The sequence below is a fragment of the Pristiophorus japonicus genome, chromosome 24, assembly GCF_044704955.1.
Source record: "Pristiophorus japonicus isolate sPriJap1 chromosome 24, sPriJap1.hap1, whole genome shotgun sequence".
Lineage (NCBI taxonomy): Eukaryota > Metazoa > Chordata > Chondrichthyes > Pristiophoridae > Pristiophorus > Pristiophorus japonicus.
The window spans coordinates 14670248-14697400 of record NC_092000.1 but is presented as its reverse complement, the minus strand read 5'-3'; the positions used below and the strand labels follow the sequence as shown (position 1 = coordinate 14697400).

The 27153-nt window shown below is 50.7% G+C and overlaps 1 protein-coding gene across 1 annotated transcript in view; it reads left to right on the top strand.

Annotated features, from left to right (window-relative positions):
• The window catches only part of LOC139237819 (tetratricopeptide repeat protein 39A-like), a 46285-nt gene extending 23000 nt beyond the window's left edge, over positions 1-23285 (top strand). The window contains exons 4-12 of the mRNA XM_070867047.1: positions 1434-1501; positions 3644-3708; positions 5089-5188; positions 7088-7153; positions 11510-11618; positions 14998-15065; positions 18678-18737; positions 20473-20634; positions 23190-23285. Coding sequence (XP_070723148.1) covers positions 1434-1501; positions 3644-3708; positions 5089-5188; positions 7088-7153; positions 11510-11618; positions 14998-15065; positions 18678-18737; positions 20473-20634; positions 23190-23285 — 794 coding nt within the window. The remainder of the gene's footprint in view (positions 1-1433; positions 1502-3643; positions 3709-5088; positions 5189-7087; positions 7154-11509; positions 11619-14997; positions 15066-18677; positions 18738-20472; positions 20635-23189) is intronic.
• Positions 23286-27153: the final 3868 nt, after the last annotated feature.

Sequence of the window (27153 nt, the reverse complement as noted above, 5' to 3'; positions counted from 1 at the left end):
TTATTTGGTGGTGTTTTCTGTTTGTGAGATCATTCTGTATGAGAGTTGGCTAGATGTTTGTCCACATGACAGTGAACCAAGGACCCTTTTACAAATACAAGCTATTTTATTCCGATGGGTAGATACAGTTACTGGGGGAGAGAGGAATTTTACCCAGTCTTTCCTCAACAGTTCAAATGGGCTTGGGTGGAGTCTACAATGGATAGTATGTGGTTGCAATGGCCCTTTGTGCTTTCTTATCTTACCTTCTGAAGTATTTTATCCAAATGCCATTTAGATTCTGATTAGAGTAATCTGGTTGTTAATTAAATTTAAATGTGAAAACCAGAGATACTCTCAATTAACCGGCAATGTCCCCTAGTCAATGAAAGAAAGAACCTGCCTTTATATCACACTTTTCATGTCCTCTGCTCATCACGAAGCTCTTGCGGTCAATTCATTTCTTTATTAAGTGTTGTCACAAATGACGGCAAACACGGCAGCCATTTTGTGCACAGCAAGGTCCCACAAACCGCAATTTGTTGATGCTGGTTGAGAGATGAATGCTGGCCAGGGCACTGTGGGAACTCCCCTGCCCTTCTTTGAGTTGTGGCATTTTCCAATCGTTACATTCGTCTGAACAGGCGGACGGGGCCTCGCAGCACCTATCCACAATCAAGACGTCTGCACTGTTTGGTGTTAGCCTCGATTAGACGTTGCAAGGGAGCTATTGTTGAGCCAAGCTGACACTCATCCATACCGTTGTTACCTCTAGACCTGACTACGTCAACGCACTCCTGGCTGGCCTCTCCCATTCTACCCTACGTAAACTAGAGGTGTCCTAACTCGCACCAAATCCCGCTCACCCATCACCCCTTGTGCGCGCTTGACCTACATTGGCTCCCGGTTAAGCAACGCCCCGATTTCAAAATTCTCATCCTTGTTTATAAATCCCTCCATGGCCTTAGCCCCCTCCCTATCTCTGTAATCTCTTCCAACCCCACATACCCCCCCGAGATGTCTGCGCTCCTCAAATTCTGCCCTCTTGGGCATCCGTGATTATAATCGCTCAACCATCGGTGGCCGTGCCTTCTGTTGCCTGGGCCCCAAGCTCTGGAACTCCCTCCCTAAACCTCTCTACCTCTGTTTCCTCCTTTAAGACGCTCCTTAAAACCTACCTCTTTCACCCGCGCTAATTTCCCCTTTATGTGGGTCCGTGTCAAATTTATTTGTTTTGTCTTAAAACACTCCTGTGAAGCGCCTTGGGACGTTTTACTATGTTAAAAGGCGCTATATAAATACAAGTGGTGGTAGTTGTTGGAGTACAACCACCCCATGGATCCACAACTGGCTTGCTGTATTTATAATATAAATGGCAAACACGGGACTGCAAGGGTTAATGTTGTCACTTACCTGGCGTTGTGCCGATTTGATGGGCCTGGTTTGTTTTACAGAGGAGGTCCATGCGGAGGTCTGCTATGCAGAGTGTTTACTGCAGAGAGCAGCCCTCACGTTCCTACAGGTAAGAGTGGCCAACCATTATCAGATAAAGCAGCTTGCTGTTCACCTATGGTCTTTGAACTATCACTGAGATGTCGCTGCTCTGACACCGTGTGAAGATGTCAACATTAGACCTTGCCTTTATTGACGCTGCATGTTTAACTAGTTCTCTGTTGATCAAGGCCCCGCCCGCGCTCTCAGGTGGATGTAAAAGATCCCGTGACGCTATTTCGAAGAGGAGCAGGGGAGTTATCCCTGGTGTCCTGGGTTAATATTTATCCAACCTTCAAGCAATATCACTAAAACAGATTATGTGGCCATTCTCTCATTGCTGTTTGTGGGAGCTTGCTGTGCACAAATTGGCTGCCGCGTTTCCTACATTTACAACAGTGACTACACTTGCGACGTACTTCATTGGCTGTGAAGGGCTTTTGGGCTTCCTGCAGTCTAAAGAAATGCAAGTCTCTCTTTAAAGAGATTGAGTGGAAATTCGGTTGGGGGCTAATGGCGACGGGGCGGTAAATTTTGCGGCGTTAATGGTTTGCGCCTGCAGCCGCAAAATTCACCGGGCTGGGCCCTGAGTATGGCGCTACGGCAAGCGTTCCACATCTCTCTCAAGGCGCCAGGCCGGCTGAGCATGGGACAATCCCGAGCTAAACAGCCGGCCTCGGAGCGCCCCAAGAGAGGCTTCTGTGGGGAAAAAAAATTAATCGGTTTAAAAAAAAAACCCACCAAAAGCATTCCCAATATCTTACTCACCCCACATAAACATAACTCGCAAAAATACAAACCAATCACCTTTACCTCGGGTGGACATTCCTTCCCTCGCCGTGGCCGGTACTGCTCGGACCGCCCGCTTTCCCAGGCGGTCCCACTAGGGGGCGCTACGGGCCTCTCCCGGAATACAAATTCTGAAACGGTGTCGCCACCAGGGGGCGTTGCACACCGGCTCGCCCCCTCCAGGGCGGTAATGCTCCGCATCCCCCGCGCGCCCCCCCCCCCGTTAAAACCGGCACCGAATGTCCCGGCCACGCGCCGCCCGCTCAGAAATGATTCCCGCCGCCATTGCCGCTCCTCCTTGGCATGACCAGAGGCGGCAACCAACCGGATTCCCCCCCTCCCCCGGTCATGTCTAACGCACGTTTTGTCCATCGCACTTGGCTGCACATGCAGGGTAATGTGAAGGGAAAAGGGAGCCCACTCACTTGGTGCTTCCGGCCTGGAGCCAAACTTAAAAACACGTCACCATTTGCCAAGTTCCCCGACCAAACAGTATTAAATTGTGACCTGTGGTTGGGCTTACTGAGGGGACGATCCCACAGTCCTCGCTTTAAAAGGCTTACCTGAGCCACAGAATGCAAGTCCTTCTTTGCTAAATTCTGATGTTACAAAGAAACATAGAAAATAGGTGCAGGAGTAGGCCATTCGGCCCTTCGAGACTGCACCACCATTCAATAAGATCATGGCTGATCATTCCCTCAGTACCCCTTTCGTGCTTTCTCCCCATACCCCTTGATCCCCTTAGCCGTAAGGGCCATATCTAACTCCCTCTTGAATATATCCAATGAACTGGCATCAACAACTCTCTGCAGTAGGGAATTCCACAGGTTAACAACTCTCTGATTGAAGAAGTTTCTCCTCATCTCGGTCCTAAATGGCCTACCACTTATTCTAAGACTATGTCTCCTGGTTCTAGACTTCCCCAACATTAGGAACATTCTTCCCGCATCTAACCTATCCAGTCCCATCAGAATCTTATGCGTTTCTATCCCCTCTCATCCTTCCAAACTCCAGTGAATACAGGCCCAGTTGATCCAGTCTCTCCTCATATGACAGTCCAGCCATCCCTGGAATTAGATGTTCTTTATACCCATTCATTCAGTCATAGGCAGTCCCTCAGAATCGAGGAAGACTTGCTTCCACTCTTAAAATGAGTCCTTAGGTGGCTGAACAATCCAATACGAGAACCACAGTCCCTGTCACAGGTGGGGCAGATAGTGGTTGAGGGAAAGGGTGGGTGGGGAGTCTGGTTTGCCGCACGCTCTTTCCGTTGCCTGCGCTTGGTTTCTGCACACTCTTGGCGACGAAACTCGATATTTAATACGAAAGGAGCACTGCTGGTGTTGAACTGTGAACTCCTCCGCCCCTATCCTTGTGTTTTCAGGATGAGAACATGGTCAGCTTCATCAAGGGCGGGATTAAAGTCAGGAACAGCTTCATGATTTACAAGTGAGTTCAGATTTCTCTTTCAGTGTGTCGCTGGCAATTTTCACCCCTCCTGCTCTTCAAGATCTTGACTCCTTCCTTTTGGTCACCGGTCCTAATGTCTTTTGGCACGATGCCAATTTCTTGTCTGGTAATTGCTCCTGTGAAGGGCCTCGGGAGGGTTTACTACATTAAAGTTCCTGTGTGATGTTTACACTTGCGGGCGAGACCAGAACTACTGGCCATAAATATCAGATAGTCAATGGATTGGCTCTTGAAGTGCCGTATCCTGCAGGGCTATGGAGCAAGAGCTGGAGAGTGGGATTGGGCCGGATGGCTCTTTTTCATCTGGCACTGACACGATGGGCCGAATGGCCTCCCCTGTGCTGTATGTTTCTATGATTATGAAGCCAATGGGGAATTCAGGAGAAACCTCTTTACCCAGAGAGCGGTGCGAATGTGGCACTCGCTGCCACAGGGATTGAGGCAAATAGCATGGATGCATTGAAGGGGAAGCGGGATAAACACATGAGGGAGAAAGGAACGGAGGGATATGTTGATGGGGTGAGATGAAGAGGGGTGGGAGGAGGCTCGTGTGGAGCACAAACACCGGCACAGAGTCGGAGCTGTTGGGCCGAATGGCCTGTTTCTGTGCTGTAACTGTTCTGTAATACTCAGAAACATAAATACAAGTTGTTGTCCCTGAGGTACTGGTCAGCGAAGAGGGATGTCACAAAGTTCCAGGTCGGAGCGTGGGCAGGTACAGCAGGAGCAGCGAGGTCGGGGCGAAGGAGCGGCGAGAGAATGTAGAGGGCCATGATCGGGGCCCAGGAGAGGCAAGGGGCCCAGGGGCAGCACGGGCCCAGCCCACACTGCGATATGTGTGCGCACTAGGCTCGTGCAGCAGAGCAGGTCTCTAGTCGTCTTGGTTAATCCTTGCCACTGGACCAAGACCTAGCTCTGTCGAGCCCGTGTGGTGGCTGGTGTGCAACGGCCACCCCACGTTAAAAAAATCCACGCACAGGTATCTTCCACCCTTCTGGATTTAGTTTGGGATCTGGCATTTTAGGTCCTTCCTCGAAACACCTGTGAACATTTTGACGTGGAAACAAGTCATCCTCGACTCGAGGGACTGCCTATGATGATGGTGGCTGGAAGATGTTGGTCACTCTTTGCCGTTTCTTCCATGTGTCCATTCTTCATGTGTCGACCTTCATAGCGAGTGTCAGCAGGCTTGTCGACCTCCCAGGCATCACTGCCAAGTTCTACCATGTCTTCCCCCCCCCCACCCCCACCTCCAGTCGGGGCCGCTGGATAGTGATCAGCAACAGAAACTAGGGAGGAGAAATCGCGATCCTAACTGTGTGCGCCTGACAACGTTTGCTTTTCCTTTGTTGTTTACAGGGAGCTCCATAATTTTTTGCAGTCAAACCTCTTCAGCAAAGGCCCGAATCACCCCCATTTAGAAGGAGGCGTCTCTTTGGGAATTGGCGCGTTTAACCTGGTAAGGTGGAGTCTGGAAGTGGCTCGTAACAAGCGGGGGCTCACTGCAACTCCTCATGGCTGGGGGCGAGAGGGGAGTGAGGGAGCGAGTGAGGGGGCGGCATGGGGGGTGAGGGGGCGCGAGGGGGACAGCGAGGGGGCGTGAGGGGGCACATGGGTGAGTGAGGATGGCGCAGGAGAGTGAGGGGGTGCGTGGGGGAGCGAGGGGGGCGTGGGGGAGCGAGGGGGGCGTGGGTGAGCGAGGGGGGCATGGGTGAGCGAGGGGGGGCGTGGGTGAGCGAGGGAGGACGTGGGTGAGCGAGGGGGGCGTGGGTGAGCGAGAGGGGCGTGGGTGAGCGAGGGGGGCGTGGGTGAGCGAGAGGGGCGTGGGTGAGCGAGGGGGGCGTGGGTGAGCGAGAGGGGCGTGGGTGAGCGAGGGGGGCATGGGTGAGCGAGGGGGGGCATGGGTGAGCGAGAGGGGCGTGGGTGAGCGAGAGGGGCGTGGGTGAGCGAGGGGGGGCATGGGTGAGCGAGGGGGGCGTGGGTGAGCGAGGGGGGCATGGGTGAGCGAGGAGGGGGCGAGGGTGAGCGAGGGGGGGGCGTGGGTGAGCGAGGGGGGGGCGTGGGTGAGCGAGAGGGGCGTGGGTGAGCGAGGGGGGGGGCGTGGGTGAGCGAGGGGGGCGTGGGTGAGCGAGGGGGGGGGCGTGGGTGAGCGAGGGGGGCGTGGGTGAGCGAGGGGGGGGCGTGGGTGAGCGAGAGGGGCGTGGGTGAGCGAGGGGGGGGGCGTGGGTGAGCGAGGGGGGCGTGGGTGAGCGAGGGGGGGGGCGTGGGTGAGCGAGGGGGGGGGGCGTGGGTGAGCGAGGGGGGGGGCGTGGGTGAGCGAGGGGGGCGTGGGTGAGCGAGGGGGGTGGGCGTGGGTGAGCGAGGGGGGGGCGTGGGTGAGCGAGGGGGGGGGCGTGGGTGAGCGAGGGGGGGCGTGGGTGAGCGAGGGGGGGGCGTGGGTGAGCGAGGGGGGGGCGTGGGTGAGCGAGGGGGGGGGCATGGGTGAGCGAGGGGGGCGTGGGTGAGCGAGGGGGGCGTGGGTGAGCGAGGGGGGCGTGGGTGAGCGAGGGGGGCGTGGGTGAGCGAGGGGGGCGTGGGTGAGCGAGGGGGGGGGCGTGGGTGAGCGAGGGGGGGGCGTGGGTGAGCGAGGGGGGGCGTGGGTGAGCGAGGGGGGGGCGTGGGTGAGCGAGTGGGGGGCGTGGGTGAGCGAGTGGGGGGCATGGGGGAGTGAGGAGGCACGATCGGGGCGCTTGGGTGAGCGAGGGAGCGAGAAGGGGGTGTGCAGGAGCAAGGTGGGGGCACGAGGGGGGCGTGGGGAGTGCGTGGGGGCGCGAGGGGGACGTGCGAGGATGCGTGGCGCACAGAGCAGCTTGTCACTGCTCTCAATAAAAAGATTGAACTGTTCTCAAAGAAATTAGATTCACCGACACATCGGGTGCCAGCCGTGGCTCAGTGGGCAGCACTCTCGCCTCTGAGTCAGAAGGTTGTGGGTTCAAGTCCCACTCCAGGGGCTTGAGCACGTAAATCTAGGCTGACACTCCCAGTGCAGTGCTGAGGGAGCGCCGCACTGTCGGAGGGGCCGTCTTTCGGATGAGACATTAAACCGATGCCCCGTCTGCTCTCTCAGGTGGATGTAAAAGATCCCATGGCACTATTTTGAAGAAGAGCAGGGGGAGGTGTCCTGGGGCCAATATTTATCCCTCAATCAACATAACAAAAAAACAGATGATCTGGTCATTATCACATTGCTGTTTGTGGGAGCTTGCTGTGCGCAAATTGGCTGCTGCGTTTCCCACATTACAACAGTGACTACACTTCAAAAGTACTTCATTGGCTGTAAAGAGCTTTTTCTTTTACTTGTCTTTTGTTTTGTCCTCAGACCTTGTCTCTGTTTCCCACACGGATCCTGAAGTTGTTGGAGTTTGCTGGTTTCTCTGGTGACAAGGTAGGGAGAAGATCGCCTCCCTACTGCCTTTGCCTCGAGAGGAGGTGGCAGAGAAAGGGACCTTTAGGTAGAAGTGTATACCTTTCCTGATACGTTGTGATTTGGAACGCGCTGCCTGAAAGGGCGGTGGAAGCAGATGCAGTAGTAACTTTCAAAAGTGAATTGAATAAATACTCGAAGGGGGAAAGTTTGAAGAGCTATGGGGGAGTGGGACTAATCGGAGAGCTCTTACCACCGAGCCGGCACAGGCTCGATGGGCCGAATGGCCTCCTTTTGTGCTGTATTCTGTGAGCTGAGACATGGGGCTAGATTTTCCTGTCTTTTCTCGGCGGTAGAGCTGTTTTTCCGCCTGGCGCAAGTTTCCTCCTGAGTTTTTTTTCATGGTATCGCCCACATCTGAACACGCCCGCCGGGGAACAAACTGAGAAAAGTCGCCAGGGTGTAAGTTTGGCCTCGACCACTGATGTCCCGATCGCCGAGGGAACGGGCCTGTAAAAGTTGCTTAAGCAGGGCGGTAAGGGGGAACCCTGCAAAGAAAGCTAAGCTAAAGGTTCCTTATTTATTTATTTTTTATTTTAAAACGGCGATTAGGGTTAAAACTGTCTGGGGAATGCTCTATATGTTTTTCTTTTTTCTTTTATTGAAATTTAAAAAAAAAAGTTTCCCCACTCCCTAGGCCCAAAACACAGCCTCGGACTAAATTTTAAATACTTACTATCCATTGCGGTAACGACTGCCCATATGACTAAGTTTCCACTTACCCACTGAGAAAACTGCCGGCAATGAGTGTGCAACGCCCATTTTCTTGCCGGGGGATTAGTTTTAATTACTTTAAACCATAAAAATGGAAATTCTCGCCAGCGTTACTCAGGAAAAATTAGCGTTTTTTCTCAGCGGGCAATCGGGCCTTGAGGGGCTCATCGGAAATTCTATCCCTTGGATTAGTATCTACCTTGTGATTTTGAGTGCGGCTTGTGTTAATTAGAGATGACTGTACCAGTGCGAAACGATCACACCACTTTGTCAATCAGTGTGAATCATTATTGAACGGGCTAATCATTATATTATAAATATAGAATACTTCCTCTAGCACTTTACTGCAGTGTCTCTTCTGACGCTGTATAAAATCAGTACATGTTATGTAGTATGCAAAGGTTTGAGAGGTTAAATAATAAAGGCTAATAATGATTGACCAGTACATTGGCAAAAATGGGAGGTCCAAGGGTTTTTTTTTTCAGGTAAAGGCTTATTAGGAAAGGGAATGCTTTACTGCAAGTGGTGATTGAAGTTGCATTGTTCAGAGGAGATCAATTTTTAAAAATGTATTCATGGGATGTGGGCGTCGCTGGCAAGGCCGGCATTTATTGCCAATCCCTAATCGCCCTTGAGAAGGTGGTGGTGAGCCGCCGCCTTGAACCGCTGCAGTCCCGTGTGGTGAAGGTGCTCCCACAGTGCTGTTAGTGAGGGAATTCCAGAATTGTGACCCAGCGACGATGAAGGAACGGCCGATATGCTTCCAAGTCCGGATGATGTGTGACTGGGAGGGGAACGTGGAGGTGGTGGTGTTCCCATGCGCCTGCTGCCCTTGTCCTTCTAGGGGGTAGAGGTCACGGGTTTGGGAGGTGCTGCCGAAGAAGCCTTGGCGAGTTGCTGCAGTGCATCTTGTAGATGGTGCACACTGCAGCCAGGGGGCGCCGGTGGTGGAGGGAGTGAATGTTGAAGGTGGTGGGTAGCGTGCCGATCAAGCGGGCTGCTTTGTCCGGGATGGTGTCGAGCTTCTTGAGTGTTGTTGGAACTGCAACTCATCCAGGCAAGTGGAGAGTATTCCATCACACTCCTGACTTGTGCCTTGTATATAAAAAGAACAATTTAAAGGGTTCGGGGAAAGGCTACTAAGAGTATTGAGCTCCAGCATGCAGTTGGTACCAGCAGATTCACCTTGGCTGAGGTACATTTCAGGGGGAGAGTAGAGAGAATGTACGCTGCATATAACCCGTGACGTGATTGATCTGGAAGTTGATGATATGAAATGGGAAGATTCTCATTTCCAAATGGGAAACATCTGGACAACAAAAATCACCAAAGTAAAAGGATTGACGCCATTGGGAAGAGGCCGAGAGCCTGATGGACAACAGCTACAGTTTCAGACTTCGATACCCAAGCAGAGCTGAGTTTGAACCATGTTATGTATTTGCTTCATGGGTTCTTTGCTTAAAAATTCATAGCAACATATTGATAATAAGAACTAGTTGGTTTATCAACAAAGGTTTAACAATCACACTACACATTACCAGTTCATCCACTAGGCTCACAACTGCAAACCTCATCGTGGATGACCTAGACCCAACTGGCTGGGGTATTATTGAGTTTTGTGAACATCACGTGACTGGCTAAGCCACTCCCGACTCAACAGCTCTACAACTATTTTAAGTAGAGTACTAATCAAGTGCCCCCTGATTAAAAGGGGGGCACTAAAACCGACAAACTTAACCAAATTAAACTTTAGACAGTAAATGTGAATCAAATTTAAGATTTGGTTGCTGGGGGTGATGATGCACTCCAGTTCCTCCGGCGCCCACCCTCTCGAGGAAGGCCGAGAGCGTACCAGTGGATTTTTTGCTTAACCGAACTTGGGGGCCAACAAATCAGCCAGGCAGGGAGCGATTGAACGGTGAACCAAACCCAAAAAGTCGAAAGGAAGCCCACCTTGCCGGGCACAACACCCACGTCCTACCGTGCAAACACCACAAACGTGTGCGACACGCAGTGTGTGCGTGTCTCTGTGTGTGTGTGTGTGTGTATGTTGCATGGGCTGAGCACCGTCAGGACAGAAGGCAACGAGGCGTGAGAGCTCGGGGTAAAAACTTACCAATGACCCTTTTCAAAGCCACCATCGCTGTATCTGCTGGGCACGTGGCTTCCCCATGACAGGGAGGTTGGTGCCCAGTGCGATAGCTCTCCAAAGCTGTGAGCATACGCACAGGCGCATACATTATAGACCCAAACCCCTGACTGTGCCGAGAGGGACTGTTTCATCTCGGCCTGTCTTTGCTATTTGGGGCTGGAGCTCGAACCAGACCTGTGCGTTTTGTGAACTGGACTGTTCTGAGCCCCCAGCAATTTGAGTCGGGGGTGCTATATATGCAGACTATAGATATACTCCCTGTGTAGTCACTGTATAGTTGCAAAAGATGGAGACTTGTTTACCTGGTGTACTATCAATAAGGTTTACACTGTGTATATACTCTGCTGGAACCACTAGAGGGTGCAACTGGTGGAGACCGGGGTTTCCTGCCCTGGTGGCAGGGGCTGTATAAAAGGGGAGCCACCATGCGGCTGCCTCACTCTGGAGTTACGAGTAAAGGACCAAGGTCACTACAGTTTGAGTACAACACATTGCCTCGTGGAGTCATTCATAGGTACATTACAGACATAATAGGGGGAGCAAACCCTAATTTGCTAGAGGGGGGGAAGTAGACTTGGGAGGAATGTCTGCGTGCCTCTAAACTGTTAATTTGAGTTTTCGGCAGCTCCTTGAAATGGGATGCACTGGAAAAAGAAAACAACGTCTTCTCAATCACGTGAGCCCGACCTTAACGACTCAAGCTCATTGTACTCGAGAGTCAGCTGTGGCTGAATGGGCAGCACTCTCGCCTCTGAGTCAGAAGGTTGTGGGTTCATGTCCTGCTCCAGGGACTTGAGCGCAAATATCCAAGTTGACTCTCCAGTGCAGCGCTGAGGGAGTGCCGCACTGTCGGAGGTTCCATCTTTCAGATGAGGCATTAAACCGAGGCCCCGTCTGCCCTAAAAGCTCCCATAACACTATTTCGAAATAAGAGCAGGGAAGTTATCCTCAGTGTCCAGGGGCCAATATTTATCCCTCAATCAACATAACAAAATAAATCAGGTTATCTGGGTCATTGTCACATTGCTGTTTGTGGGAGCTTGCTGTGCGCAAATTGGCTGCTGCGTTTCCCACATTACAACAGTGACTACACTCCAAAAGTACTTCATTGGCTGTAGAGCGCTTTGGGATGTCCGATGGTCCTTCCTCCTTTCTTTCCCTCTCTTTCTTTCTCTCTTTCTTTCTTTCTCCCTAACCTGCCACACCAGCCCGATAGCATCACAATACGACAACACCATCTCCTTACGGATATACATGGCAACTCTGACTATCAGATTTACGATTGGCGCACGATTCCCATCTGTGTTTCCCACATTACAACAGTGACCACACTCCAAAAAAGTACTTCGTCGGTTGTAAAGCGCTTTGGGACGCCCGGTGATTGTGAAAGGCGCTATAGAAATGCAAGTCTTTCCTTCTCAATGTGACGACGCCGGTTTGTTTTCCAACAGGAATACGGTCTGTCCCAGTTACACGATGGCACGTTGGCGCCCAACCTCCGAGCGATCCTCTGTGTGATGCTGCTGCTTTGCTACTATACCTTCCTCACCTTCATACTCGGTAAGAGGTTTATTCGAGGCGAACTCGCCCCTTGTCCTTTTCCCTTAACTAATTTTTTTCCTCCTCCTTTCCCCTTTTTCCCTCTGCCCCCTCCTCCCTGTGCCCCTGCCAGCTGAGAAACCCAGCGATTGGCTGGCCCAGCTTAACTCTTCAACCAATAACTCTCTTAACGCAGGGCCACTGGAAAACAAGCGAGCTACTGCAGGATGCAGGCTCCTGCTGGAATATATTTATTTAAGCATTCCAAAGTGTGCTGTTGATTATAGAAACTGAACATTCAGCATAATCCCGAGAACCACATAAGCGTCGGCTGAAAATAACGTTCCAAGCCACGGGGTACGATAGCATAGCGGTTATGTTACTGGACTTGTAATCCAGAGGCCTGGGCTAATGATCCAGGGACCCGAGTTTGAATCCCACCACAGCAGCTGGGGAATTTAAATTCAATTAATTAAATAAATCTAGTATCTGTATCAGTAATGGTGACCATGAAACTACCGGAATGTTGGGAAACTCCCCACTCGTGTTCTTTAGGGAAGGAAATCTGCTGCCCTTACCCGGTCTGGCTTATACATGACTCCAGACCCACATCAACGTGGCTGACTCTTAACTGCCCCCGTGAAATGGCCCAGTGAGAGTTGTACCAACACTGCTGGGAGCACCTTCACCACACGGACTGCAGCGGTTCAAGAAGGTGGCTCACCACCACCTTCTATGGGTAACTAGGAATGGGCAATAAATGCCAGCCTTTGCCAGCGACGCCCATGAACGAATAAATAACAACATTAATGGCACCCCCCCCATCCTGCTTTAATCCCACATCGCTCCGTGTCTCTCAATCTCTTGTCTCTCCAGTAAATGCGTCGAAAGGTTAACTCTATAATCCCGTGCTGCCCGCTGGGAGCATTGGTCTTTGACCTCTGACCCGGGCTTTGTTCAAGTGCAGCTTTCCTGCTAGGAGCGCAGGATTGTGGAGTTGCCCCTTGCACCCATATCTACCGGTCAATGCAGGGGTCCCTCCTGCTAATTTATGACACAATTCTATTGTTATTTATAAGAAAAAGCCCTGCTTGACTGCCTTTTGCTTGCCCTCATTTTTGACTAATGTCCCCTTGGTAGGGGAATATGTAAGGTGGAGATACGACAGATTTTTGAGAGAGAAGGGAGTCAAGGGTTATGGAGAGCGGGCGGGGAAGTGGAGCTGAGCCCAAGATCAGATCAGCCATAATCGTATTGAATGGCGGAGCAGGCTCGAGGGGCAGAATGGCCGACTCCTGCTCCTATTGCTTATGTAGTTGACCCCTTTGGCACAGTAAACACATTGTCTGTGTTAATCTCCTTCAGCACCTTGCAAACATTAATTAAGTCACTTTTAAAAAAAAAAAGTACATATTTGAAAAAATTATTTCTCTGGATGTGGGCGTCGCTGGCAAGGCCGGGATTAGTTGCCTGTCCAGACGATGCCCATAGAAGGAGGTGGTGAACCGCCGCCTTGAACCGCTGCAGTCCGTGTGGTGAAGGTGCTCCCACAGTGCTGTTAGGGAGGGATTCTACAAATTTGACCCAGCGATGATGAAGGAACGGCTGAATGTTCAAGTCAGGATGGTGTGTGACTTGGAGGGGAACGTGGAAATGGTGGTGTTCCCATGCGCCTGCTGCTCTTGTCCTTCTAAGCGGTAGAGGTCGCGGGTTTGGGAGGTACAAGTACTATTATGATTGTTATTGTATAATTAGCAGCATTATTTAACGGATCTTTTTCCACTGGATGGGGAGTCTAGAACAAGGGGGCACAGTCCATAAATTAGAGCCAAGCCTTTCAGGAGTGAAATTAGGAAACACTTCTACACACAAAGGTTGGTAGAAGTTTGGAACTCTCTTCTGCAGGTGATGCGTGATCAATTATTAATTTTAAATCTGAGATTGATGTCCTTTTGTTAAGCTAAGGTAATAAGGGATACAGGCCAAAGGCGGGTCGCTGGAGTTAGGTCGTAGATCAGCCGTGAGCTCATTGAATGGTGGAACAGGCTCGAGGGGCTGAATGGCCTGCTCCTGTTCCTATGTTCTTAATTTTTTCCCCCAACTAGTCAGCTAGCCTCCATTGGCTGTTTTCTATGGACTTTCCCCATTCCTTGCCTCAGCTCATCCGCTGCTGAAACCCTCACCCATGCCTTTGTTACCTCTAGACTCACTCCTGGCCGGCCTCCCACGTTCTACCCCACGTAAACTTGAGGTCATCCAAAACTCAGCAGCTCATGTACTAACCTGCACCAAGTCACGCTCACCCATCACCCCTGTTCTCGCTGACCTACATTGGCTCCCAGTTAAACACTGCCTCGATTTCAAAATTCTCATCCTTGTTTACAAATCACTCCGTGGCCCTCGCCCCCTCCCTCTCTCTCTAATCTTTTTCAGCCCCACAACCCCACGAGATGTCTGCGCTCCTCTAATTCTGCCCTCTTGAAAATCCCTCATTATAACTGCTCAACCATCGGTGGCCGTGCCTTCAGCTGCCTGGGCCCCAAGCTCTGGAACGCTCTCCCTAAACCCCTCTGCCTCTCTACCTCTCGTTCCTCCTTTAAACTTACTTCTTTTTTTGGTCATCTGCCTTAATTTCTTCCTTTGTGGCACGGTGTCAAATTTATCTGTTTTGTCTTAAAACACTGCTGTGAAGCACCTTGGGACATTTTACTGTATAAATAAAGTCATTATTATTATTATTCCCGGGGGATTGATGTGGGGGTTTGTCGGACGTAACTTCCTGTCTGAGGGAGCCCCCTCCGCCCCCCCCTCCCACGTTGAATTCATGCTTGGAGGCAGTACTGGCGAGAGCCAAGATGTTGCCCTTTGCGAGAAGCAAGTTGGAGGTTTCATGGCACTTTGGCCCAATGCCATTAAGCCTCTAACTTACTCCTGGCAGCCCCGAGCATCAGACTCTGCTTTAACGTTGCTAGAGTTTAGAAGAATGAGAGGGGATCTCATTGAAACGTATAAAATTCTGGCTGGGTTGGACAGACTGGATGCAGGGAGGATGTTTCTCCTGGCTGGGAAGTCTAGAACAAGGGGTCACAGTCTCAGGATACGGGGTAGGAAATTTAGGACCGAGATGAGGAGAAATTTTTTCACTCATAGAGGGTGGTGAACCTGTGGAATTCTCTCCCACAGAAGGCTGTGGAGGCCAAGTCACTGAATATATTTAAGAGGGAGATAGATAGATTTCTAGACACAAAAGGCATCAAGGGGTATGGGGAGAAAGTGGGAATATGGTGTTGAGATAGAGAATCAGCCATGATCATATTGAATGGCGGTACAGGCTCGAAGAGCCGAATGGCCGACTCCTCCTCCTATTTTCTATGTTTCTATGTTTATCCTTTGGCTGCAGGGACAGGAGAGGAGGACATCACGGACGCAGTGGTTCTGCTTCAGCCCTACCTCACTCGATATCCCAAGGTAGGAGTTTGTTTTTAGTGTCTAGTCAGTGGCTATCCAGTAACGTCGTAGTCTGGGGTCTGGCCTGTCCCTTTAAGGCCCCTACCCAAGTACTTCCTGTGGGAATCCAGCTCTGTGTCGTGCCTTATAGTAATGTATTTGCTTCACGGGTTCTTTGCTTAAGAATTCATAGCAACACATTGCTATTAAGCACAAGTTGGTGTAAGTGCATGCACCTGTGACTATGCTCACAGCCTGTTGAGTTGGGAGTGACTTAGCCAGTCATGTGATGTTCACAAGACTCAATAAAACTCCGGCCAGTTAGGTTCAGGAGATCCATGATGAGGTATGGAGTTATGAGCCTGGTGGATGAACTGGTAATGTGTAATGTAATAAACCTTTTGCTAATAAACCAACTAGTTCTTAATAGCGATGTGTTGCTATGAATTCTTATGCAAAGAACCCATGAAGCAAATATATTACTGTTAGTTTACTAACAAAGGTTTAACAATCACACGAAACAGTACCAGTTTATCTACTAGGCTTACAACTGCATACCTCATCGTGGATGACCTAGACCCAACTGGCTGGGGTTTTATTGAGTCTTGTGACCGTCACGTGACTGGCTAAGCCACTCACAATGCAACAACTCTACAACTATTTTGGTAGAATGTTAATTTAAGTGCCCCCTTTTGTAAGTGCACAAAAAGCCCCACAAATTAACTAACAAACTTTAAAGGGAACCGTGACAAATCAAATTAATTTAAAATTTTGATCCCTGTTGAAATGATGTGCGGCGCCCACCTCTCGCGGAAGGCCACGAGCGTACCGGTGGACATCGCGTGCTCCATCTCCAGGGACACCCTGGCCCGGATGTAACCGCGGAAGAGAGGCAGGGCAGTCGGGCTGAACGACCCCCTCGACCACCCGCTGCCTGGACCGGCTGATGGCCCCCTTGGCCGTGCCCAGGAGCTGTCCTACGAGGAGGCCCTCGGACCTACCCGCTCCCCTCCGCTCAGGGTGCCCAAAGATCAGGAGTGTGGGACTGAAGTACAACCAGAATTTGATGAGCAGCCCCTTTAAATAATGGAACAGGGGCTGCAACCTCGAGCATTCAATAAAAACGTGGAACACGGACTCCTCCAGACCGCAGAATTTGCAGGCGGCCTTTGAGTCTGTGAACTGACTTAAAAACTTATTGCACGGGACTGCTCCGTGCACCATCCTCCAGGCCAAGTCCGCAATAAATAGAGGGAGGACTCCCGCGTAGGGAGCACTCCATCGGGGACCCCCGCCTCCTCTGGACGGCAAGATGGTGCGCCATAGCGTGTCCGGACGGCAGACGAGGATGGCAACGTGGAGAGTGTGCAGGAGCAGCTCGTACAGGAAACCCCTCCACGCAGAACTGAAAGGCACGGAGGGGATTTCCCGGAGGAGGCTCAATTTGTGAGGCGACAGCTCCCGAGGGAGGTTTCGGAGCTTTCCGTCCGGATGGGGGTCAGTTCGGTCGGGATCGCCCCACGTGCTTCAGCCTCCTAGACACACCTAACAGAGTCAGGGGCACCAGCTGAACAAAGCTGTGACTGAGAGGGCAGTATGGTGCATGTGTTTTATGTTGCTTGTCTGTCTCTGTTTGTTTTATATCTGTAATGGTGTGTGACACCTGTGCGCTGATGCAAGATTTTCTTTTATGAATATAGATAGGTTTGAGAGGTTTGATTATAGAGAATAGAAAGACTTGCATTTATATAGCGCCTTTCACGACCACCGGACGTCTCAAAGCGCTTTTCAGCCACTTTTGGAGTGTAGTCACTGTTGTACTGTGGGAAACGTGGCAGCCAATTTGTGCACAGCAAGCTCCCACACACAGCAATGTGATAATGACCCAGATAATCTGTTTTTGTTATTTGATTGAGGGATAAATATTGGCCCCAGGACACCGGGGATAACTCCCCCTGCTCTTCTTCGAAATAGTGCCGTGGGATCTTTTATGTCCACCTGAGAGGGCAGACGGGGCCTCGGTTTAACGTCTCATCTGAAAGACGGCACCTTTTGGATGTGATATTGCGTGCAGTAAGCTCCCACAAACAGCGATGTGATGATGACCAGATAATGTGTTTTAGTGGTGTTGGTTGAGGGATAAATTTTGGCCAGGAAACTGGAGGTGGGGCAACGACTCGTGGAGGGGCAAATGGAGATGGGAGGAACTTTGATTCCACCAATGGTAACTCTCTGAAATTGCACTGGTAACTAATAGTAATAGTGGTCATCATCATAGGCGGTCCCTCGAACGAGGATGACTTGCTTCCACGCGAGTTCACAGATGTTTCAATGAAGGACCCGATGTTCCAGTCCTGAACTCCAATTGAAGGGGATGGAAGATGCCTGTGCGTGGATTTTTTTAACGTGTGGTGACCGTTGCACACCAGCCACCACACGGGCTTGACAGAGCTAGGTCTTGGTCCAGTGGCAAGGGTTAACCAGGACGACTGGAGACCAGCTCTGCTGCACGGACCTAGTGCGCGCACATATCGCAGTGTGGGCTGGGCCTGTGCTGCCCCTGGGCCCTCGGCTCTTCTGGGCCCCGTACCCTCATTCGCTGCACCTCCGCCCATGATCAGCCGCCACTATTCCGCTACAAAACCCTCGCCACACCTTCGCCCACGATCTCCCTAAGTAATAGTGGTGACACTCCGATTGCCCTCATAACCCAACAGTTCTCCAATAACTTGCTGATGGTCTATATGGCACTGCCTTCTGTTGCCTTGCACGTGCAGGTGTGGGCAATGAACGTTGGCAAGCTTTTCTGACGGTGAAAAGCCCCAAAGCTGAGTCTTGTCCTGTCTTCAAATGCGCGCCGACCCTATTTTATTGGGAGTGAGTAGTGATTAGCTCGGGTTGCCAACCCTCTGGGATTATCCTGGAGTCACCTGGACGTTGCCTTGGACAGCCCAAGAAAAATCCATAAGGACATTCATAAATAATTGGTATGTTTTTTTGTTGCTTTTGTTTGATGGAGATGGTGGAGAGGTTGATTGCACGGGCAGGGCAATTGGAGACTAGGATAGTGGGGGGGGATTGTCCTATGAGGAGAGATTGAGTAGACTAGGCCGATATTCTCCCAAGTATAGAAGAATGAGAGGCGATCTCATTGAATTCGTACAGGGCCTTGACCAGGTAGATGCAGGGAGGATGTTTCCCCCTGGCTGGGGAGTCTAAACCAGGGGTCACAGTCTCAGAATAAGGAGTCGACCATTTAGGACTGAGATGAGGAGAAACTTCTTCACTCGGAGGGTGGGTGAATCTTTGGAATTCTCTAGCCCCAGGAAGAGGCTCAGTCGTTGAGTATATTCAAGACTAGAGATTTTTTGGATATTAAGGGAATCAAGGGATATGGGGATCGGGCGGGAAAATGGAGTTGAGGTGGAAGATCAGCCATAAAAGAAACATAAGAATTAGGAGCAGGAGTCGGCCATTTGGCCCCTCGAGCCTGCTGTTGGCCGACTCCTGCTCCTAATTCTTATGTTCTTATGAGACGGGAGGTCATGTGATGAAACCTCCGCGAATGCGGCCAATCAGAGTTGGCATCCTCTTCGGTTTGCTAATGAGATCCTCGTGCTTTTTGTTTTGCAGGGTGCAATATTCCTGTTCTTTTCGGGGAGAATTGAAGAGATCAAAGGAAACCTCGACGGGGTAAGGATCCTCCCTGTGAGACCGGCTGTTGTTGGGGCTGGGGGCCGCCTCTCCGTGCTCGGAGGTGCGGGGTCCGAGAGGCTGCAGACACCTAGCGGCAGGCCCCAACTGCGTGCGTGATGTAGAATCCCAGAATCCTAACTCGCACCAAGTCCTGCTGACCCATCACCCCCTGTGCTCGCCGACCTACATCGGCTCCCGGTTAAGCAATGCCTCGATTTCAAAATTCTCATCCTTGTTTTCAAATCCCTCCATGGCCCTCTCCCCTCCCTATCCCTGTAATCTCCTCCAGCCCCACAACCCTCCGAGATGTCTGCGCTCCTCTAATTCTGCCCTCCTGAGCATCCCTGATTATAATCGCCCAACCATTGGTGGCCGTGCCTTCAGCTGTCTGGGCCCCAAGCTCTCGAACTCCCTCCCTAAACCTCTCCGCCTCTCTTTCCTCCTTTTTAAGATGCTCCTTAAAACCTACCTCTTTGACCAAGCCTTTGTGCTAATTTCTATTTATGCGGCTCAGTGTCAGATTTTTAAAATCTCAATAATACTCCTGTGAAGCGCCTTGGGACATTTCACTACATTAAAGGCGCTATAGAAATTCAAGTTGTTGTTGTTAAAATAATGGACAGAGAAATTTCAGAACCAACTACTATCTCGCAGCATCTTCAGCCCTGTAGTGTATGCACCAGTCGGGATGCTCACAGGCTGGTAGAGCTGTTGAGTTGTGAGTGGCTTAGCCAGTCACATGACGGTCACAAGACTCAATAAAACCCCAGCCAGTTGGGTTCGGGGGGAGGTCCACGACGAGCCTGGTGGTTGAACTGGTAATGTGTAGTGTGATTGTTAAACCTTTTGCTGCGAAACCAACTGGTTCTTAATAGCAATGTGTTGCTATGAAATCTTATGTAAAGTTCATCATAGGCAGTCCCTCGGAATCGAGGAAGACTTGCTTCCACTCTAAACATGAGTCCTTAGGTGACTGAACAGTCCCTCCTGTATGGCTCAGAGATATGGACCATGTACAGTAGACACTTCAAGTCGCTGGAGAAATGTCACCAATGATGTCTCCGCAAGATCTTGCAAATCCCCTGGAAGGACAGACTGTTCATCATCATCATCATCATCATCATAGGCAGTCCCTCGGAATCGAGGAAGACTTGCTTCCACTCCTGAAGTGAGTTCTCTGGTGGCTGAACAGTCCAATACGAGAGCCACAGACCCTGTCACAGGTGGGACAGATAGTCATTGAGGGAAAGGGGTGGGTGGGACTGGTTTGCCGCACGCTCCTTCCGCTGCCTGCGCTTGATTTCTGCACGCTCTCGGCGACGAGACTCGAGGTGCTCAGCGCCCTCCTGGTTGCATTTCCTCCGCTTAGGGCGGACTGGTCTTTGGCCAGGGACTCCTGGGTGTCGGTGGGGGATGTTGCATTTTATTCGGGAGGCTTTGAAGGTGTCCCTGTAACGTTTCCTCTGCCCACCTGGGGCTCGCTTGCCGTGAAGGAGTTCCGAGTGGAGCGCTTGCTCTGGGAGTCTCGTGTGTCCGGCATGCGGACAGCGTGGCCCTGCCCAGCGGAGCTGGCCGAGTGTGGTCAGCGCTTTGGTGCTGGGGATGTTGGCCTGGTCGCGGACGCTAACGTTGGCGCGTCTGTCCGCCCAGGGGATTTGTAGGATCGTACGGTTCCCATTTGAAGCCAGAGGAGGCTGTAGTTACAGTAAGTTTTGCTGTGTGTTTCACGCAGGCGATCCGCAGGTTTGAGGAGGGCTGCGCTGCCCAGCAAGCCTGGAAGCAGTTCCACCACATGTGCTACTGGGAGCTCATGTGGTGCTTCACCTACAAGCAGGCGTGGAAGGTGGCCTACTTCTACGCGGACCTCCTCAGCAAAGAGAACCGCTGGTCGAAGGTGAGGGATGCGCTAATGGCGGCGTGGCATGGGGGAGGGGGGCAGGGTTACTGCTCGTTAAGGAGCACCGCCAGGAATGCTGGGCGCCCTACACCAGAGAATGGCAGGACACTAGTTCTTCTCACGCGATAAGCTCCTGATTTTAATGATGAACGATCTAATTAGAGGTCTTTGTAGGGTAGACGCAGGGAAGGGTTCACCAGACTGATTCATAGACGTTTACAGCACGGAAGGAGGCCACTTCGGCCCATCGTGCCCATTCCTGGGTTTGGGGGCATTGTCCTGTGAGGAAAGATTGAGTAGACTAGGCCGATATGCCCTAGAGTTTAGAAGAATGGGAAGTGATCTCATTGAAACATACACAATTCTTACAGGGCTTGACAGGGTAGATGCAGGGAGGATGTTTCCCCCGGGCTGGGGAGTCTAGAACCAGGGGTCACACAGTCTCAGAATAAGGGGTCGGCCATTTAGGACTGAGATGAGGAGAAGCGTCTTCACTCAGAGGGTGGAATTCTTTACGCCAGAGGGCTGTGGAGGCTCAGTCTTTGAGTATGTTCAAGACCGAGATCGATAGATTTTTGGATATTAACGGAATCGAGGGATATGGGGATAGGACAGGAAAGTGAAGTTGAGGTAGAAGATCAGCCATGATCTTACTGAATGGCTCGAGGGGCCAAATGGCCAACTCCTGCTCTGAATTCTTACGTTCTTCTGAAACTGCTTTCACGTGGGGGAGTCTAAAACTAGAGGACATAAATACAAGATAGTAACTAATAAATCCAATGGGGAATTCAGGAGAAACTTCTTTACCCAGAGAGTGATGAGAATGTGGGACTCGCTGCCACAGGGAGTGGTTGAGGCGAATAGTAGCGGTGCATTTAAGGGGAGGCTGGACAAGTATATGGGGGAGAAAGGGAATAGAAGGTTATGTTGATGCGGTGAGATGATGAAGGGTTGGAGGAGGCTCGTGTGGAGCATAAACACCGGCACAGACCTATTAGGAGTTGACGATTATGGGGCGTGGGCAGGGAAGTGGAGTTGAGTTCAGGATCAGATCAGCCACGATCTTATTAAATGGCGGAGCAGGCTCGAGGGGCCGAATGGCCTACTCCTGCTCCTATTTCTTATGTAGTTGGGCCGAATGGCCTGTTTCTGTGCCGTTAATTCTGTGAAATTCTATGCAATGTGCGCTGTTCTCAGATGGAAGCCGGGCCCTTGCCTACGGGATAAGTAAGAGAAAGCTGTAACAATGGCTCTACCTCGTTGTGGGGCCCTCGTAGGGACCGGCGAGCTGGGAGAGCGACGCCTCCCCGGAGCTGTCCCCGCGGCCAGTTGCCGGAGAGCAGGCAGAGGAGACGGCCCAGCACTGAATTCTGGCTCCGTCAACCAGCCAGGCCATGGATGGAGAGGCAGAGCCACGGCGGGGAGGGGGGAACCAATATTACTGCCCACCAGCATGGGTGAAGGGCAGATCTGGTGCGTGTATTTCTGGAGGTTGCGTCACATGACCCACCCTCCCCCCAACCGCTCCACCCCCAAACCCCCGCCATTGGTCCATTCTCATGACGCACTGCCTTCCCACGACCAATGGGAAAGGAAACAGACATTCGATTGATCGTGACTGTTAGTGAAATGGCCTTATTTCTTTGTCAGTATTTTGATAACTAAAGTGTTGAAAGAAAATAAAGCACTATTTTTATTGGCCCGTGATTTTTCTCCTGGGGTGGTGCAGTGTCCCGGAGATGAATCTACAATACCTGGAGACTCCGGGGAAATCCTGGAGAAAGGAAGCCAGACTTACATTTATATAGCGCCTCACGACCACCGGACATCCCAAAGCGCTTTACAGCCAATGAAGTAACTTTTTGGAGTGTAGTCACTGTTGTAATGTGGGAAACGTGGCAGCCAATTTGCGCACAGCAAGCTCCCACAAACAGTAATGTGATAATGACCAGATAATCTGTTTTTTTTGTTATGTTGATTGAGGGATAAATATTGGCCCCAGGACACCGGGGATAACTCTCCCTGCTCTTCTTCCAAATACTGTCATGGGATCTTTTACATCCACCTGAGAGAGCAGACGGGGCCTCGGTTTAACGTGTCATCCGAAAGACGGCACCTCCGACAGTGCAGTGCTCCCTCAGCTCCTGGAGTGGGACTTGAACCCACAACCTTCTGGATTCAGAGGCGCGAGTGCTATCCACTGAGCCACTGCTGACCTTCAGCACAGAACAATTAAGATGCGGTCCTCTGAGAGGAAGGAATAAAAAAGAACGAACGTTTATAACATAAGAAATAGGAGTAGGCCCTGTGGTCCCTCGAGCCTGCTCTGCCATTCAATGAGATCACCTCTCATTCTTCTAAGCTCCAGAGAGTACAGGCCTATTCCACTAAGTCAGCCCTTTCATCCCAGGAATCAATCTAGTGAACCTGGCTAGTGAAATAACGCTATTTATTTAGCCGCTTATCGCACCTCTGCGAAAGAGCCAGGAAGACCTCTCCTCCAATGAATTGGAGTCTGACGATTTAAGCTGGTTTCTTCTGTTGTCCTTCAGGCGATGTATGTCTACATGAAAGCAGCGTATCTGACCATGTTACCTGCACACGAATCTAAACCCTTTGGTGACAATGAAGTAGAACTGTTCAGGTAGGTGGTTATGTACCTGCTTCACGGGTTCTCTGCTTAAGAATCCATAGCAACACATTGCTATTAAGAACTAGTTGTCTTATTAGCAAAGGTTTAACAATCACACTACACATTACCAGTTCATCCACCAGGCTCACAACCACCTGCCCCATCTTGGATCCCCCGAACCCAACTGGCTGGGGTTTTATTGAGTCTTGTGAACATCACATGACTGGCTAAGCCACTCCCGACTCAACAGCTCTACAACTATTTTTGTCAACAGCTCTACAACTATTTTAAGTTGATCTGTAAATCAAGTGCCCCCTGATTAAAGGGGGGGCACTAAAACCAACAAAATAAACCAATTATACTTTGGACGTTAATGGATCAAATAAAAATTTGGTTGCCGGGGGTGATGATGAACTCCAGTCGCTCTGGTGCCCACCTCTTGCAGAAGGCCGTGAGCGTACTGGTGGACACCGCATGCTCCATCTCCAGGGACACCCTGGCTCGGATGCATCAACAGTTCTACCAACCTGTGGGCATACTCATGGGTGCATGCATACATTAAATAGGTCAACATTCTTTATGAAGACATCTCCCATTGTGTGTGGGATTTGTTCCCGGCATTTTTCAGTTCCCCCACATACTTTCACATCCACACCCTGCTCACAGGCCGTCGGCCAATTGTGCTTTTGTAAATCCTGAAGATTGTTGAAGACTGGACCAGTTGATCCAGGCGGGTTGCTCACCTATCGCGATGTTTTACATCCAGCTCCTGCCTCTTGGCGGGGTCGGGTGGGGGGGGGAAATAATTGCCGGGCGACTCACCACGAGGCATGGTTTGATGGACTGAGTTGGATGCGGCATTAATATCAATACCAGGTCTGACATATTGGGCCCAAGTTTCCACACGATAAAAAACGGGCGCCCCTCCGAGGTGGGCGCCCGTTTTTCGCGCCTAAAACTGCGCCGGAAACAAAACTCGCAATTCTGGAGCGCCCTGCAGCTCCTTGTCTGTTTGGCGCGGCGCCCAAGGGGGGCGGAGCCTACACTCGCGCCGATTTTGTAAGTACTATTTAAATTCGTTTTTTTCCTGCCGGCAACGCTGCGCGTGCACGTTGGAGCGTTCGCGCATGCTCAGTGTGAAGGAAACATTGGCACTCGGCCATTTTTGTAGTTCTTTGTAGCTGTTTAATTTTTGAATATTTTTTAATAAAAGCACATTCACATCAGCACATCAGCACTGAGGCTTCTTGCAGCCTTCTCATTGTCTCCCCCCCCCCCCCCCCGCGGGAAGAACGGGTGTCTCAGGCTGACTGCAGCATTCTCTGTGCCTGAAGCACTTTCACACAGGTAGGAAGATGGTTTATTTAATCTTTTCTTTGCTTATAAATGTTTATTCAGGTTGGATTTATTTGTATAATATTTGTAGAAGTATAAATAAGGACTTATTGTAGAATTTAATGAGTTCCCTTCCCCCCCCCCCCTCCCCCCCCCCACCTCGTTCCGGACGCCTAATTTGTAACCTGCGCCTGATTTTTTAATGTGTAGAACAGGTTTTTTCAGTTCTACAAAAATCTTCACTTGCTGCATTCTAAGTTAGTTTGGAGTACGTTTTCACTGTGGAAACTTTGAAATCAGGAGTCAGTGGCCGGACACGCCCCCTTTTGAAGAAAAAATTCTGTTCCAAAGTAGAACTGTTCTACCTGACTAAAACTGCAGAAAAAAAATGTGGAGAATTGCGATTTCTAAGATAGTCCGTTCTCCACCAGTTGCTCCTAAAAATTCAGGCGCAAATCATGTGGAAACTTGGGCCCATTGTTACTACTTTACAACAACTTGTATTTATATAGCGCCTTTAGAATCATAGTCATAGAAATGTACAGCAGGGAAGGAGGCCATTTTGGCCCATCGTGTACACGCCGGCTGACAAACAGCTACCCAGCCTGATCCCACATCCAGCTCTTGGTCCGTAGCTGTTGCGGGAGAAGGAAGACTTCTCTTCCTCGAGAGGACGGAATTGACAACCGCCCCGAGCATGCTCGAATAAAAACCTGTTGAATCAAAGTTTTCGTCGGAGTGATTCCATGGTCGCCATACGGACGGATACAGGCGGGTGTCGAGTCCTTATATCAGGGAATCCACCTCGAGGGAGAGAAGTCTTGTACACCTCCCAGAACAGTTTGTAATGACAGTTGTACATTTTCTGAGCTGTGTGACCCTCCTACAGAACCAGCGATTGGCCGACTGCCATCAGCGAAGTTACGTTGATTCGTTGACCCTTATCAGACTGGCTCTGATTGGCTCTCCTCCACCTGTCCATCTCCCATCACACGACGCCCTCCCGGAATGTGTTGTTCAGTGGTATCAACTGTGCCTCAGTTCCTCGTGATGTGTTGATTAACTTTGTTTTCCAGTGTGGTGCTTCCTTATCCCGCTCCTAAGAACTCTAGTCAAAACTCCCAGTCAATACCATCCTGTTCCCATGCTGCTATAATCTATATTCCCAAACATGTTACTGCCCTGGCTCTGTACTAAATATGTATGCTTCCATGAGTCTGTACTAAGGTTAATACAACATGTCATGTAGCCTACATGGTGACTGCTTGTGCTATTACAAGGTGTGCCACCAGAGGGCACTGCAGTGGGAGACTTGTAGGTTACCTGTACAGCTGTGCTAGGCTGAGTATAAAAGGCAGGCCACCAGGTGTGATCCTCACTCTGGAGTTATCAATAAAGGGCTAAGGTCACTACAGTTCAGGTACACACATTGCCTCGTGGAGTCATTATTAGAGCATCTGAAGACCTAACACAACGGATGGTTCATTAACCATCAGGCATAGTTGCTTCCCTCTTCTTAACCTGATACGTCCTTACTATACAGTATAAATGCACACGAGTCCCATGCTTGAGAGAAGGTCAGTCCTTTATTCCTTAGCACTCTCGTGATGAAGGTGGGTGGAGCTTCTCCTTTTATACCTGAAGGTCCAGGTTAGGAATGTCTCCCACCGAGTGGTCATTGTTCTCACAGTGTACAACTTAGGTCAGATTATACATGGGTTACAATGCTGGTTGAATAGATGACATCACCTCCACCCCAAAGTCTTATTGGGATCATAGAAACATAGAAAATAGGTGCAGGAGTAGGCCATTCGGCCCTTCTAGCCTGCACCGCCATTCAATGAGTTCATGGCTGAACATGCAACTTCAGTACCCCATTCCTGCTTTCTCACCATACCCCTTGATCCCCCTAGTAGTAAGGACTTCATCTAACTCCTTTTTGAATATATTTAGTGAATTGGCCTCAACAACTTTCTGTGGTAGAGAATTCCACAGGTTCAGTCTCACAGGATCACAGGTTGAGTCTCTCTGGTGGTTTACGCTCCCTTGTAGAGTGCCTGAGTTGGGGCTCCGGTTGTTGGGCGCTGGCCTGAGTGTCTGCTGTTTGCGGTGCCTCAGGCCTATCCAGACTGCCCACAGTGACTGGGCTCTCCTCCCTTTGGTTCCGGTGTTCGGTCACCTGTGGTGGAGTGAACTCTATATTGTGTTCTTCCTCTGCTTCTTCTATGGGGTTGCTGAACCTCCTTTTTGTTTGATCCACGTGTTTGTGGCAGATTTGTCCATTGGTAAGTTTAACTACCAGAATCCTATTTCCCTCTTTGGCAATCACAGTGCCTGCAAGCCATTTGGGCCCTGCAGCGTAGTTGAGGACAAAAACAGGATCATTTACATCAATACATCGCGCCCTCGCATTCCTGTCATGGTAGTCATATTGTGGCTGGCGCCTGCTCTCAATAATTTCTTTCATGGTGGGGTGTATAAGGGATAGCCAAGTTTTGAGCGTTCTTTTCATTAGCAGCTCTGCGGGTGGAACCCCTGTGAGCGAGTGT